This window comes from Leptonotus elevatus, chromosome 13 (assembly GCF_054856555.1).
Source record: "Leptonotus elevatus isolate MCC_2025b chromosome 13, RoL_Lele_1.0, whole genome shotgun sequence".
Classification (NCBI taxonomy): domain Eukaryota; kingdom Metazoa; phylum Chordata; class Actinopteri; order Syngnathiformes; family Syngnathidae; genus Leptonotus; species Leptonotus elevatus.
The window spans coordinates 6,557,784-6,573,252 of NC_141251.1; the positions used below are offsets into that span (position 1 = coordinate 6,557,784).

The 15,469-nt window shown below is 42.7% G+C and overlaps 2 protein-coding genes across 3 annotated transcripts; both read left to right on the top strand.

Moving 5' to 3' along the window:
• The first annotated feature begins 988 nt into the window (after window positions 1-988).
• lrit1a (leucine-rich repeat, immunoglobulin-like and transmembrane domains 1a) lies at window positions 989-9,340 on the top strand. The gene is made up of 4 exons (XM_086093750.1): window positions 989-1,295; window positions 3,626-4,086; window positions 6,577-6,882; window positions 7,459-9,340. The coding sequence occupies exons 1-4, from the start codon at window positions 1,099-1,101 to the stop codon at window positions 8,511-8,513; spliced, it is 2,019 nt and encodes a 672-aa protein (XP_085949876.1). The 5' UTR covers window positions 989-1,098; the 3' UTR covers window positions 8,514-9,340.
• Window positions 9,341-9,586: 246 nt separating this feature from the next.
• lrit2 (leucine-rich repeat, immunoglobulin-like and transmembrane domains 2) lies at window positions 9,587-13,574 on the top strand. 2 transcript variants are annotated; one of them, XM_086093760.1, is made up of 4 exons: window positions 9,588-9,793; window positions 10,015-10,805; window positions 11,333-12,066; window positions 12,245-13,574. In XM_086093760.1, the coding sequence occupies exons 1-4, from the start codon at window positions 9,675-9,677 to the stop codon at window positions 12,269-12,271; spliced, it is 1,671 nt and encodes a 556-aa protein (XP_085949886.1). In that variant the 5' UTR covers window positions 9,588-9,674; the 3' UTR covers window positions 12,272-13,574. The 2 variants fall into 2 exon arrangements, with proteins under 2 accessions (XP_085949885.1, XP_085949886.1); XM_086093759.1 differs by lacking the exon at window positions 12,245-13,574 and having other exon boundaries at window positions 9,587-9,793; window positions 11,333-12,237.
• The last annotated feature ends 1,895 nt before the right edge of the window (window positions 13,575-15,469 follow it).

Sequence of the window (15,469 nt, forward strand, 5' to 3'; positions counted from 1 at the left end):
GAGGTCTTAGGAGTACAAAGTCCGGCCGGGTGCTACAAATACACAAAGTTCTCAGAATGAAAGAAAAGCTTTATAGTCGGAATTTCTTTGCACAAGTAGCCCGGGACGGTCGCCAAATAGGTTATTGAGTTGATAGCCAAAGTTGCCTTTCACCCACTGGCGGCTTTTCCCGCTTCTCTCATGTCATACAGCAGAAATTGGTCCAACACAAAGCTTTGACGTCATAATTAAGTTTTCTTATTTAGCGTGAATTAAAATGTTCTAATTTATGATGAAATTATGACCACTTTGAATTTTTATTTGAGATGAATTTTGAAAATGTGTTTGTATAGTTTAGTAGTTTGAAGGTTTATTTCATTAATACTTCAAAATGAGGTCCACTTAAAAAAAATTGGTTTGCTTCACTTTCAGAAATTAATTTACATGGATTCAATTTTATCTAAATTTTCCTCTCCCCCCCCCCCAGTTTATCTCACAATTAAGACTTTTTGGTATCACATTAGTATCTCATAAGTATGACTTAGTACCTTGTAATTATGATTTAGAAACTCATTATTATGACTGTTTTATTTATTTATTTATTTATTTAAACTCAGAAACGGGCTTCCACGGTCCCCAACGGCAGATGAAGGGCACCTTGATAAAAAAAAATGCACAGTGAAACTGAACATCTGCACGGGTTCCACTGGTCTGTGAAATGTCGCCGTGCAGGGGCCACCTTGTGGTCAAACACGGCGACGTCCACTTGCAGGCTTAACAGTCACGGCACGGCTCAAATGAACAAACTACATTTGAGAGGAAAAGAAGAAGGGGGAAAAAAAAATCATCCAAACATCACAGAGGATTATGACCATCTCGGAAGTGTGCGTGTGTGTGTGTGTGTGTTTCTCCCCCCTCTGTGATGTGATAATAAACAGGGGACGTCTCTGCGCAGCCTATCGGATTCCCGGGATGCAGTATACGCATCCAAATGAAAAGAACGCCAGTCCCCCGCGCTAATCCTTGTCTATCCTTTTTATCTGGGGACTCATGGGCAGTCTGATCACTTATGGGACAGCGGAGTGGTGGAGAGAAGCCATGCAGATGATATTCCCGTAGATGAGCGGGGGGCAAAAAGTTGGATGCAAAGTGTGCACATGCATGTTCGGCGCGCTGCGTAAAAGTGGGCCCAAAATGTTCCTCGTCCTGGTCGTGGGGCTCTACGCGGCCACGGGTGGACTTTTCTCCCCGGTGAGCAGCTGCCCGTCGCAGTGCAGCTGTTTTTACCACAACCTGAGTGACGGCTCCAAGGCCAGGTAAGGGCGAGCGTCGCATAATGGACTTTCGAGTTCCGAGGTCATTCTGTGCGCTTTTACGCACATGCACAAGTCTTTTTTTTTTTTTTTTTTTTTTGGTGTGTGTGTGTGTGTGTGTGTGTGACATTTAAGGTTTGCATGAGGTCGACATGTGCGCCAAAGATAAATCAGTGAGTGCATGTTGGTCCAATTTTATTTAATGCAGGATTATCTTTCATCAGTGAGTTTTAGCTCACTTTGCTTGTTTTTCTCCCTCAACTTTCCAGCACGCAGTCTTGGAAAGCATCACCACAAATAAGGGACTTCAGCAACAAGAAATGTTTTTTTTTTTTGGGAGGAGGAGACTATAACACAAAATTTCGAAATACCTTTCCTTATTTTCCATTAAAAAAGAGAGGAAAAAACATATAAATGTCAAGTCACCCCTTCTTACCGTTACAAAGAAACAATTGCCTCTTAAATTGCTTGTTAAACACACTACTGGTCAATTTTTTTTTAGAACGCCTTGATTTGCCTTTTTTTTTTAAAATAAAAAACAACTTTTTTTTTTAATGGGAATTTAGAAAGTACAAGTTCAATAAACAGCCTGAAATGGCAACAACTAAGTTAAGTGGTGAACTGCCAGAATAAAACAAAAACAAAAAAACAGGTAAAGTTGACCCAAAACTGAAAATAATGTCCATTTCAGAAATATACAAAAAAGGAAAAGTCTTCAGACTTTTTCAACCCCATGAAGTTGGAACATACATAGAATAGCCAAAGCCCAGATTTGAACCTTTAACCTCTGAACTGTGAGGATGTGCTAACTTTCTGATTCGATTTCCACTCTAAGAAAGAAAGCCACGAGAGTGTAGAGCCGTTAGGTCTGCATAAGGTGGCACCTGTAGAATGTGTTTGGAAAGATATATTTTTTTTCTAATGGAGATTGTGGTTCTCTAAAACTTTTGCCTGGAAGTGGATATGGTAAAAAAAAAAAAAAAAATTAAATCACAAATCATGGATAATTATGGATGCATTTATATATTTGTTTATATATTTAAGGTTTGCTTAATTTATGTTAAGATGATTTGGTTAAAAGTATATTCAAGTCTTACCCGTAAAAAGTGAAGCAAAATTGCAATTTCTGATTTTCCGCCATATAAGAAAACAAATAGGCTATACTCGAGGTGCAACAAAAACAATTTGAGCTGCAAAATCCATTTTGAAAAACATCGAGATACGTATCGAATCATTTTTTATTGCCGAGATATATCTTAGAAGAAAATTCCACATTTTTTAAAAGTGATAAGTTCTTGACGACAAAAAAATACATTGCGTCATATCCTCTTGAATTTAATTGGATTATTTAAAAATAAATAGCCCATGTAGAGCAAGTATTAATCCATAAAACTGGAATGAGAACCATATTATCACAATATTAAATTACTATTGTATCTCTTTAACAGTGTCTAGCAAAAATATACTTTTTTTTAATAAGTCAATCTAGTACAACAGCCATTTTGGACTGCTCTCTATATTTTAAATTTTAAATGAATTTTAACCTTGATTAAGACCACTATTTGTCTGAAAGTTATACATTTTCTCTTGTCACTTCTGCACTTTAAAATGACAACAACAAAAAAATAGTTATTTGTATACGCACTGTTCTAAAAGTCACAGTGTATAACAATATGCATAGCGTTGTCGTATTGCATCGTATTTTATCTGGCTGACTCCTGTCATATACAGGAGCGTAGTCAGAACATTTTCAGTGGGGTGGCCAGGACGATTTTATAATAAATAAATAAAATAAATATAATATATAATATACAATAAAAATATAAACAACTATGACATTAAAACTAATAATAATAATGATGATGAGTAATAATAATGAATCATATGAAAAAAAAATCACGGTTACCAACATTTTACCTTTGGTATGGAGGTGGCCCGAGAGTGACAAGGGGTGGCCATGGCCACCATGTAGCTCCGCCCCTAATCATATACATATCATTTTTTTTATGGTATTGTACCATAGGTTATAGTGTATAATTATATCTTAGCATATGCTATCTGGTATCATATTGTATCTTAGCATATTGTATCGCATCTCATCATATTTAATCATATTTCAGTGTATCGTATCTTATATCGTATGGCGTAGCGTAGCATATCGTATCATAGCATATCGTGTCTTACCGTATAGAAATCTCATCATATCTAATTCCATCTCAATGTATCGCCTCTCCTCTTATATAATCATATTCCAGCATACCGTATATAACTGTCCCTTATCGTATTAGGCCGATATCAAATCATTGCGTATGATGTGTTTTTATCTTGCTCAGGAGTGTGATTTGCAACGACCCCGAGATCTCGCTGGTGCCTGTGGGGTTCCCCGCGGACACGTCCAAGCTGCGCATCGAGAAGACGGCCATCCAGCGGATACCGAGCGAAGCCTTCAACTACCTTTCGGGTCTGGAGTTCCTGTGGATGTCCTTCAACGCGCTGTCCGCGCTGGCCGCCGGCAGCTTCCGCGGGCTGCTCAGCCTGGAGGAGTTGCGCCTGGACGGCAACGCGCTGGCCGCCTTCCCCTGGGAGTCGCTCAGCGACATGCCCAGTCTGAGACTTCTGGACTTGCACAACAACCAGCTCACCTCGCTTCCCGCGGAGGCCACCGCGCACATCAGGAATCTCACCTACCTGGACCTGTCCAGCAACAGTTTGCTCACGCTGCCCGGCGCCGTGCTGACAAACTGGCTGGCGGCCAAACCCGGCCAAGGACCCGAGAGCTCCAAAATGATCCTGGGTAAGGGTGGCATACACAACCTTGCAGCAGCTCTTCTTCTTGATGGCACCACTTCAATGCAATAGCTGAAAAAGAAGAATGAAAAAAAAAAGAAGATATTATTCATCTAACAATGTACTGTAACTTTCACTCAATTTAGATTCTAAAAACAGTTGGGTAAAAAAAATAACCCAATTTTATCTCAATTACTCGCTCAATTTGACCCCCAAGTTTTACCCAACACAAACAACACAGGAAGTAGGTTACCATGTTGGCCATTAATTTGACCCAACAATTTGGTTGCTCTCAGAACAATTACCAAGACATTTAACCCAACCCAAACAACCCATTAATTGGACATAACTACAGCTGTCAAATGATGAATTTTTTAAATCAGATTAATCACATTTTAGAATTTTGATTAATCATGATTAATCGCTTAATAAAAAAAAGTTTTTTATAAATAAATAAAAATCCCGCCAAATTTGAAGAGCACCAGGTTATGTGTTAATTCTTTTGACATTTAAGGACGTCTTCAACATTTTTTCATCCACTGCACACGCTCAACCATCAGTTCATTACTTGCATAATTTAAAATGGAAAAAAATTACCCCAACATTTCGACATGAACAAATATTGTAAATGTGATACGCAAACATTTATTAAATGCTTTACGTTAATACATTTAATTATGTTTATTCCTCAAACACAACCTGTGCTACCTTAAACGTAGCATCCGCTGTCACGCTAAAGGATAATCTAAATTAATAGTGCGATTAATCTGCGTTAATTCATGATTTATGCGATCATTTTTTGTGATTAATTAATCAGTTAACGCTTTTACTTTGACAGCACTAAACATAACCCAAGTTTTTCGTTTTTTTGGGTTGCTTTTTTCATCACAATTGCTCATATTTTTTATCTATTTTTTTATTTTACCAATTTTTGTTAGCATTCACCTTCCTATGTAAAAAAATAAAATTTCCCACACAAAGAATAAGCACAAAGTACAATAGATGCTTATACTTTCACTGTCAGGTAACCATGTAAACTGATAGTTGCCTATTGTTGTGAATTTCACTGCTCTAAAGGCGCTCCTGAAAGAATGACGACATTGTCTGAATGTACTCACAAAACTTGACCTACTTTGTGTAAAATCTGGACCCGTTTATAGCACCAAGCTATTTTATTCAATTTTCTGAATGGCAACAGGTGGAAACACTGCTTTATTGTACAATCTGCCATCTAGTGGAGGAACATTTTAATTTTCTGCTGTCAATTATAAACCACCAAAACACCAAACAAAGATAGACAACAAAAATGCCACCAAAAATTAATGATGTATTGTACATATTGTGACATCTAGTGAAAGCGTACTTAATTGTTCTGCCCGTCACTATACATCACTGGCATAGATAGATGAACAAAGATACATTATTTGCAGTAAACAAACCATCTTTTTCACATAAATTAAATGTCATTTGATAAATTCCTGCCAAAAGGAACATACGGTGGACTGACACTATTCAAGGGTGGTTAGGGATTGGTCTAGTCCGCGAATAGTGAAAATCTGCATATAATGGATGGCCATTATAAACATACATTTTATTTACATTTACTTAAAGAAAAATCCTGAAAATAAGCATTTTCCATGAAAAACTGGAGGTGCCCCACCAAAAAAACTAACTTTTTTTTTTTAAACAGCAAAAAAATACACTAATAGGTGAATCCGAACCTCAAGTATGCATCAAATCACAAGCAAAAGTGATTCATGTCTACCAGTTTGATACGCACTTCTTAAGTTAACAAATTTGCTCAAATTCTTTGAGGGGAAATCATCTTCTCATTGTTGTTTTGCTCGGGAGCTTTTCTCCACTAATACTATGATTTGGTCACATGCTACAACGTCGACCTTTGACCTTTAATATTTTTGTGTGTTTGTGTGACTTAAAACGAATAGCAAGATTTGATGCAGCTTACTGGCAAGTGGCGATTTTGTATTTTATTTTTTAGAATAGTAAAAAAAAAACTGGTCACTGGTGAGCTTTTTTTTTTTTAGAACAGGCCTGCAAGGCTACTCAAGTGGTCCGCAGGGCTGTCCAAAAAACTAAGTTATACCCATTCAGAACTATTACCATAAGGTCTTATAAAACATATTAGTAACTGAATGCTACGTAGAGCCGAAAAACGCAGACTGGGCTTGCATGTAAAGTTTTATGTTTCATGTGTAGCATGTTAAAGTACAATGATCAAATTGAACTCAATACCCAGAACAGCTGTTTGCGTTTCCCGTGTAAAAGCCGGTGGTCAAGGGCACGAGTTTGAACCTGACCTTGATCACAATCCTCATAATCATCATCATCATCATTGCCGTAGTCATGCTCATGATGTAGTTTATGAATTAAACAATAATCCTCTTACAAGATTAATATCCTCCACATTGGCCATCTGCAGGCCGCGCCACCGTCGCGACGACCTTCCTCACCTGTGAACCTCTCCACCCCCTCTCAGGTCTCCATGACAACCCATGGGCGTGCGACTGTCGCCTGTACGACTTGGTCCAGTTTCAAAAGTCTCCCACTTTGGCCGTGGCGTTCATCGACACCAGGCTGCGCTGCTCGGCCCCCGAGAGCGTGTCGGGCGTTCTGTTTAGCGACGCCGAGCTACGCCGCTGCCAGCCCCCGCGAATCCACACGGCCGTGGCGCGGGTCCGAAGCGCCGTTGGGAATAACGTGCTGCTCAGGTGTGGGACGATCGGGGTGCCCATTCCAGACCTGACGTGGCGGAGGGCGGATAAGCGAGTCCTGAATGGAACGGGTGAGTCTGCGGATCTTTCGATTACATAAGCTAACGAGTGTCATCAGATTAGATAAAGACACGATGAAGCACCATGTGGCTCTTCAACAAAAGTTATCTTGCGCACCTTGTTCCAAGTGCATTGAACCTCCACGTCTTTGGGGTGGGCATTCACCAGTTTGGTGATTGCCCCCCACCTAAAATCTATCTTCTGTTTTTCACTGGCGCCATCTGGTGGCAGCTGGGTGTCAATGAACCGTTGAAATGAGTTGAGGAGCTTTGTTTAGACAAACATAGTCCTTTACCTTTATCTTGTGGCAAATAAAGGCAGTAAGGTCCAACCATTTTTGGGGCACGTGACAAAGAAATGATCTGTGGACGAGAACCAAGCTGCAGACCAGAGGTTGGGGACTGTGTGTAGAAGGTGGGAGGAAGCCGGAGTAGAAAATTCACACGGACATCTAATCCTCAAGACTGTGAAGCATATGTGCTAACCACTAATCCACCATGCTGTCTTGTGTGCATTAGTGCAAAGAAGAACATTTTGCCACAACAGGTCCTAAACTAATGTCAGATCTTCTCATTTATTTTTCACAGTCCAGCAAGAAACGTCCAAAGATGGAATCACCTGGTCCATCCTCAGTGTCCCAGCCGTGTCCTATCGCGATTCTGGGAAATACATGTGCAAGGCAACAAACTACGCTGGGAATGCCGAAGCTGTCATTTCCTTAGTGGTATCTAATTCTCCAAAACCGGAAGGCAATCAAACCAGCAACGAGAAAAAGGCCAAAGTAAAAAAATCCAACCCGGTTGGAAAAGCAGCCTACCAGGAGAAACTGGTGGCCCGATACGTGGTGCCAACCTCCACCCCTGCATCCTTACCATCTGTCATGGATCCTGGCCTTCCACCTGAAATTCCTGACCCCGGTTCGGACAGTTCCAGTTCTTCCCCCGACCCGGCCGCATCGTCCAACGCGGACACACTTCTGGATCTGGAGAAGACCAACCTCAGCAACCTGGCTGCAAACACCTCATCTCTGCAGCAGGACCCGGACCGGGTGGTCCGCTCAGTTAAGGTAGTGGGGGACACGGACAATACGATCTCCCTCAACTGGCGAGCTCCCAAGGCCAAGAACACGACAGCCTTCAGCGTGTTGTATGCCGTGTTCGGGGAGAGAGACATGAGGAAGATCAACGTGGGGGCGGGTCAGAACAGAGTGACCATCGAAGGCCTGGTGCCCAGGACCAAGTACATCGCCTGCGTATGCGTGAGGGGCCTCATCCCCAAGAAGGAACAATGCGTCATCTTCTCCACGGATGAGGCTGCCAGCGCGACCGGCACACAGAAGCTGATTAACGTGATCGTGATCACGGTGGCCTGCATCATCGCCGTGCCCCTCACCGTCATCGTGTGTTGCGGGGCCTTGAAGAGACGCATCCAGAAGTACTGGGGGAAAAAGTCCAAGGACATCCAAGATTCCTATGTGACCTTTGAGACATTGTCACCCGGGACCAAAGCCAAAGGACTGGAAGGGGAATACTTGAACAGACTAAACCCAGAAGAGTCCAACAGGCTGCTGTCGGCCCGTTCCAGCCTGGACTCCGAGGCCACGGCTAAAATCGAAGGACAGCCTAATGAGTACTTCTGCTGACGTCATGCTCCAGCTCCGGCTCCTCCGCCGCGTCACCTTCCTCGCGCTTACCCTCTTCCTCCTCCTCCACCACCTTCCAGTCCTAATCACCACTTTCATCCTCACCCGCATCCTCACTTCCACCCACATCCTTATCCCCAGCACCGCCCGTATCCTCACGCCCGACCACATCCTGAAGTGAGCCCCCTCGCGGACCACCCTCCACACACGCCCTGGGATTCCCCCCCTACTGTTCCTCCTCGCTGGGTCACGCCTCCGACTCCGCCTCCACCCCGAGCCAATTTCTATCAAAGGACCTTTGCACGCTGCACCATCATGGAAATATCCGTATAGCGGATATTTATCACTCAACTTATTCTCTTCTGGATATTTCCAAAGAATGCCATGGTTTATATCACCTTGCATGGCGCAGTGAAGAAACAGTCTGATCCAACCCAAAGGGAAAAACAACATTAAACACTCCATTGTCAATATGTATGTGTATGATTTGTAAATACTTTTATGGACAGTGTACACTTACATATACGGTCAAGTCTGTGCCTCTGTATATATCTGTCATATGTTCACAGAGGAGATATATACTGTATCTTTACATACATACGCAGGCATGGATGAACGCAGACAAGCTGGAGCTGGAGACAAGTGCAGAAAGGACTGAACTATGACGCCGTGTAAATAAGACGTGGAACTATTTCTATTCCCCAGCACTTTCTCCATGTATTCGTTTTTGCGCCACTTAGAGGCACCACTACCCCAGTAACTGTATTTATTGATTCCACTGAGGATTTAAATAGGGTTAAATAAACTTTTCTATATCAATATGCAAATATGTGCTATGTGTCTGTTCTTATACTACGTGACTGTGTGAGATAATAATCTGCTTTTGGTTGGAGTTTACATTTTAGTAGTTCAGTACCTGCCTAACATCAAGGCCAAAACAGCAGATCAGGTCACGTCATCATCCAGCAGTACCTTTCAATCCCTTACTAAAAGGTTTCTTATCAGTGGGCGTCACCTACTTAAACGAATAGTGGGTCAGACCTGCTGACTCGGTCAAGAATTAGGTGTTGTGCACTCGAGGATTAGTCCTAATCAGCTTCCCTCGTCTGCCTCACTCGACATGTCTTGAGCACGAATGCCATCCGCCTTTTGGGCAATTGTATGCAGACTATGGACAGGATTGGTTACCTGCTAGTTATAGTTTTGTTTCACGTCCGAGGGTATGAAAGTTTTTCTCAGTGTTTGCGAGGGTGCAGCTGTATAGAAGACCGTCATGGAAGGTAAGATTTAATCTCCACCGAGGTCGATTTTGTTTCTGTGTCAGTGAGGCAATGAAAACATAGAGTTTAGCCCACGTTATAATCTTTAGTTGATGTCCTTACACAGCTATGCAAAAAATTAAACAACCCCCCAAAAACACAGACCCTTCAATGGTATTTTGGCATTTTTTTTAATGCTGTGGTGAATCTAGATCTGAATTAATGTTTGAATTAACTCATAGGTCTCTCATATGCATGGAGGAGAACGCGTTTGGGGCCATACCAGAGAATATTCCCCATGATATGACCAAAATCCGAATAGAAAAATCCCACTTCACCGAAATCAAGCGCGGGGCATTCTCCAGAACGCCTGCCTTGGAGAACCTGTGGTTGAACTTCAACGACATTACCCTGATCAACTCGAAGGCTCTGGAAGGTTTGCGCAACCTGACCGAGCTCCGCCTGCAAGGGAACAAGCTGCGCTCCGTGCCATGGACGGCGTTCGAGGACACAACGGGTCTAAAGATCCTGGACCTGAAGCACAACCAGCTGGATGTGCTGCCGGAGCATGCGTTAAAACATTTGCCCGACCTGACTTACTTAGACTTATCCTTCAATCGGCTTACAGTCATATCCAAGGAGGTCTTCCAAAACTGGCCTCTATACCAAAAACTGCAGAGCACAGAGGAGCAGGAGGCGAGCTCCTCCGGGTCGAACGTTGTCCTGGCGCTCCACGACAACGCCTGGCTGTGCGACTGCCGCCTCAAGGGATTCGTGGAGTTCATCCGCTCCCTCAGCCCTCCGATTATTCTGATGAACTCCTATTTGACCTGCTCCGGGCCGGACTTTAGGGCGGGCAAGTTCTTCCACGAGGTCGAGCTGCAGACCTGCGTAAAGCCCGTGGTCACCACCCCGTCAACCAACGTTAGCTTACCGCTGGGCGCCAACGTCACTCTGCGCTGCCTCGCCAAGGCCAGGCCGGACCCTGCGGTGTGGTGGACATATGGTCTGAAGATAATCAGAGGATTTCATGGTAAGAGTGTGACATCCGCAGTGTGACGTTCAGGCAGGCGGATCGCCTGATATCTTGTGCTAAATTAGATACTTATGCACACATTTTAATCACAGACTTCTATAAAGCTTCCTTTAAGAGGAGTCAATCTGGATGAAGCTGCACACCATCGGTGTTGCAGATTATCGTGTGCCGCATAGGCTTGGACGGCCGGTGTTAGCAGCCCTATTGAGACCACACGACTAAACCTGCTTGCATTTCAACATTTTGCAGGGAAATTGCAATTAAGTGTAAGAATCCTCAGCGTACAATGGTATACGCAAACTTTTCAATGTGGCCCGGCATTTTGAGATAGCACCCGAAAAGCTTGCAACACTAAATTCTGAATTGCCTTTCTACAGTAAAAACTCTGCCATAGAGCGGTGGCGCGAACGATGAACTGCATTAGAGCGGGGGCTCACTGTACACTGATAATGTGCTTCTCATTTCTTGATTCTGGTTCTTTAGTACTGAAATCATATTTGATAATCTTATTATCTTCCTCTCAGAGTCTCAGGAGAGAGTGGAGGAAGACACCATCAGATCCCTCTTGGTGATCCCTTCGCTCCACATGGCCGACCGCGGCGTCTACACATGCAGTGCCGTCAACTTCATCGGAAACTCCTCGGCAAACATCCAGCTGGACGTCCTCTCTCCTGACGGCTCCCAGTCGCCGTCTCTTCCCGGCTTCCCTGCGGAGGACGAGAACGTCTACATCGACATCCGTATCGCCAAACAGACAGTGCGTGGTATCTCCATTGAGTGGTTCGCAGTCTTGGACCAGCCGCGTCAGACGTGGTTCACCATCCATTTGGGCCGAGCCAACGCTGATAAGAAAGAGACTATCTACATCGGTCCTGGCATCCGTTCCTACTCCGTCTCTGACCTGATGCCTGCCACCAAATACGAAATCTGTGTGACGCTCAAAAACCAGACGCCGCGGCCCGGCCAATGCATAGTGTTCGTCACGGGAAGCGACATCACCGAAATGGAGCAGCGGGAGAAGCTGATTCACATCGTGGTGATCGTCCTCGCCATGGTGCTTGCCGTGCCCATCGGCATGTACGCCTGCACCACTGACACCAAGTTCACCTGCCTGGAGGGCCTGATGGCGTTTTGGAAGAAGCGGCGCAGCGAGAGGGGATCGGCCGGGTTGGAGCGCGAGAGGCAAGGCACCTTCGACAGCCTGCAGGCGGCCAGCGACGAGGGCCTGGTCCGGAAAGAGTCCAGTGAGGACAGGAAGGTGAGGCGGAGGTCAGATGACAGGCCGCTTAAGAGCAAGGCCGACCACAGCAGAATCACTGCAGAACTATACTAAACAGCACCAAACACTTTGCAAGCAATCACATTGAAGCAGTTTGTGAGTGTGATGACGTCGTGTGATATCCTGCTGATACTCTCTACTCTCTCCTCTGTTCTAGGGCGGGAGGTTTGTTGAGAAGGTGTGATTGGTCAAGATTGTTATTCAAGGGATTGCACCAGTGTAGAGATGTACTTCGTTATTTTTCAATCTCTCTCTTTCTGAATTCATTCTGTTATTATTCAGTATGTTTATTACTCTGCTGCCTTTGTGACTGAATTGGGCTTGATGGCATATTTGCGGTTTCTACAATGGTTAGTGCAGTTGACTGTTCACAACCTTTTCTACGCCAGGAACCGGTTCACGGTAGGTCATGTCAGAGGGTGTGGGCTGACGTACATGCACAGTTAGAATGGATGTAATAACTATGTGGGAGTGATAACGTACATTCCTGATTGGGATGTATATGCACCAGCAGAATTTTTTTTTTTTCCCGTTAATATATCTATGCGGCTTTGTACCAAATAGCCCGTGGACCGGTACCGGGCCATGGACTGAGTTAGTGTACACAAATTTGTGTTAGCACTTTAAAGGTACAGGGAATCCTTATTTATCACGGGGATTTTTTTTAACTTATGCAACTGCAAAAAACGTCATTCAACTTTGTATAGGCAATTTTTATTTTATTTTACTTCTCTGTATATATTTGTTGCGCAACAACAAAAAACATTTACAAATCTTCCGTTTTTTCATTTATATCTAAAAGTTAAAAGAAACCATACAATTAATTTCCCCCCCATTATATTATATGAACGTCACATGATATCGAATTCAAACGTGAAAAATGTCTTAAACCAGAATTATTCGTAACTGGCACTTTGCCAATTCAGTGTTATTTTGCAATAATTGTCATCGATAATTACTTAATTTTAGTTATTTTTTCCCTCACACGGTGCATACAAGACTTGCTTTCCCAGGAACTCATGTACAGGAACTCGACTTGCAAGCTTTTCAAGACACATGTTTGGAAGATTTTTATTTTTTTTACTTTGAGTAAGTAAAAAACTGTTCTGTTCAATTCTATTTAACTCTCTTTAATGTATGTTTTATACAGCATTTGAAGTGCTGTTTTCCCACATTGAAATACGCATCACAACAATTTTTGTTGTTTTTTTGGAACAGATTAGTAGTGTTTCTACTCATTTCAATGGGTACAGATGATTTGGGATAGCATGCTCATTGTGGATGCAAATTTATATTAATATCTCAAGGCACCATTGTATAATATTCATAAATCACCCAAAAATGATGTGTCTTGCCACAAGCATGGCTAAAATCTTGTGATATGGGAAAAATGCGTAGTACACATTTTTCCCATATTTAATTCTTACAAAAATAACTTGTAAAAATCATTATTTAGAGAGATGTATGAATAAAAAGTACTGCCTGTATGTGTGTGATTTTTATTTTTTACATAATCGCTGAAGGAAATGCTACAACGTCCATTTACTGCGCTTTGTGAGATAATCACATTTATGTCCTAAGTGACCAAACTGGACAGTGTGTGTGCGCTCCAAAGTTTCATCAGTTGATCTTTAATCCCTGCCTGCGTCACTGCACTCCTATAATACGTCACGGGTCGGATTTCTGCAAACAAACAAAGCACAGCAGCCGCGGGCATGCGCCGGACATGATCTGTGCCGAGGAAAGTCAGACAGATGGCACGCGGCATATGTACGCGGCCGTCCTCGGCCATTGTTCATTTGACGTTAGAGCCCCAAAACCAGCACATTCACATCATTTCTTCTGTTCTGACTTTGTGATTCGCTAAGATTTCCAGTTGTTTTCACACTTGCATCACATCTCCTCGCCAAGATGACAAGGGAAGGCTTTGTAATCCTTTGCATGGACACTTCATTAGGTACACATGTACCAGTGGTAGAAATACTTTGTCGTTAAGAACTCTGTGAAATTCAGAGATGTGTTTCTAAATACATTATTTATGTGTGATGATAATTGATAAAATATGTGAAAAACTGAGACATATGTCGTAGTACTCATTTGTGGAGACATAGCGTTAAATTGTTTTTCACCATTTCGTAGCTAGCTATGCCTCACACCTTGAAAATGTATCTTACGTGGATGCCCACAATTTACACAACAGCTCAGTGTTGTTCTTTAAATTTCTGAGTGAGAAAGTGACACCACAGATGAGCCTGCCATCCGCCCGCCGGTCAAGAGAAGCCCCGGAGCCTGTTAGCTTGCCAGCTAGCTGGAGGCTAACGCATCTTGTCGCGGCTGTATATATTCCAGCGACTATATTTCCACACCTTAAACATGTGTCTTCTTTTTATTATTATTTTTTTAATACTAGAAGAGCATTTCTTCCAATTGGCTAAAAGCGTGGACGACACATCTTGTGTTTATATCTATGATTGTGAATCAGTAGGTTGCTGAAATATTAGTTAGTTTTCGAATATATGTCTGTGAGTAATGTCATATAATTTTATGTTATCTGTCCACGTGTTGTTTCACCATTCCATTCAAATATCTATTGCTCAAAAGGGATGTAAAAAATTTAATAAAAATCAATGCTAACCATTAGCATGTCACTGACACTTTCATTTATAGGTTAGCATGAAGATTGTAGGGGCTGTTTAGCCAAAGCTATGTGGTTCTTTTAAACAATGTGTAATTCAGACTCTTTTTTTGATGAATTATTCATTACTTGCCAAAACGCTGCGTATCGTCAAGTGAGTTGAAATGAGTTTACTGCCACAGAAAAGGGCATGCATTTCAAGTCAATGCAAAAATATCCTAAGAAAAAAATAACTCTCGAGGCTGGGTCATCAGTATCTCAAGGCCCCATTCTGAAAACACGATGTAGTAGCCCATAGTTTATGTCCGTCCAGCATCAGTGCTTTTTGCAACTTCCCACTGTGTAATCCTCTGTGCAGCAGTAATCCTGGCTGCCTCTTACATGGCATAATGCACGGTCATTTGGGCTGCTTCGCGTATTATTCCCTGTCCATTTCTCTTTTAATAGCCATTGAAAGTGTGTCACGGATTCCTCTTGTTTAAAAAAATAATAATTCATGGAAGGATTTGATTTTGCCTTGTATTTATTGTCAGCGCTGGTTTTAAAACGCACCAAAAAGTTGATTACTCACTTCAGATGAGGTCCTATGCACCTTTTGGTTTGCAGCCAACGGTGCAATATTGCTGAAAGATGAACAACTTGGCCCTTGGATTAGCGAGGGTAATCTGCACATTCCGTGTTTTATGTAATTTTGAAAATACGCTGCTGCTGCATGTTTGGCTCCAAAATGCTCAAAGGGCGCTTTGA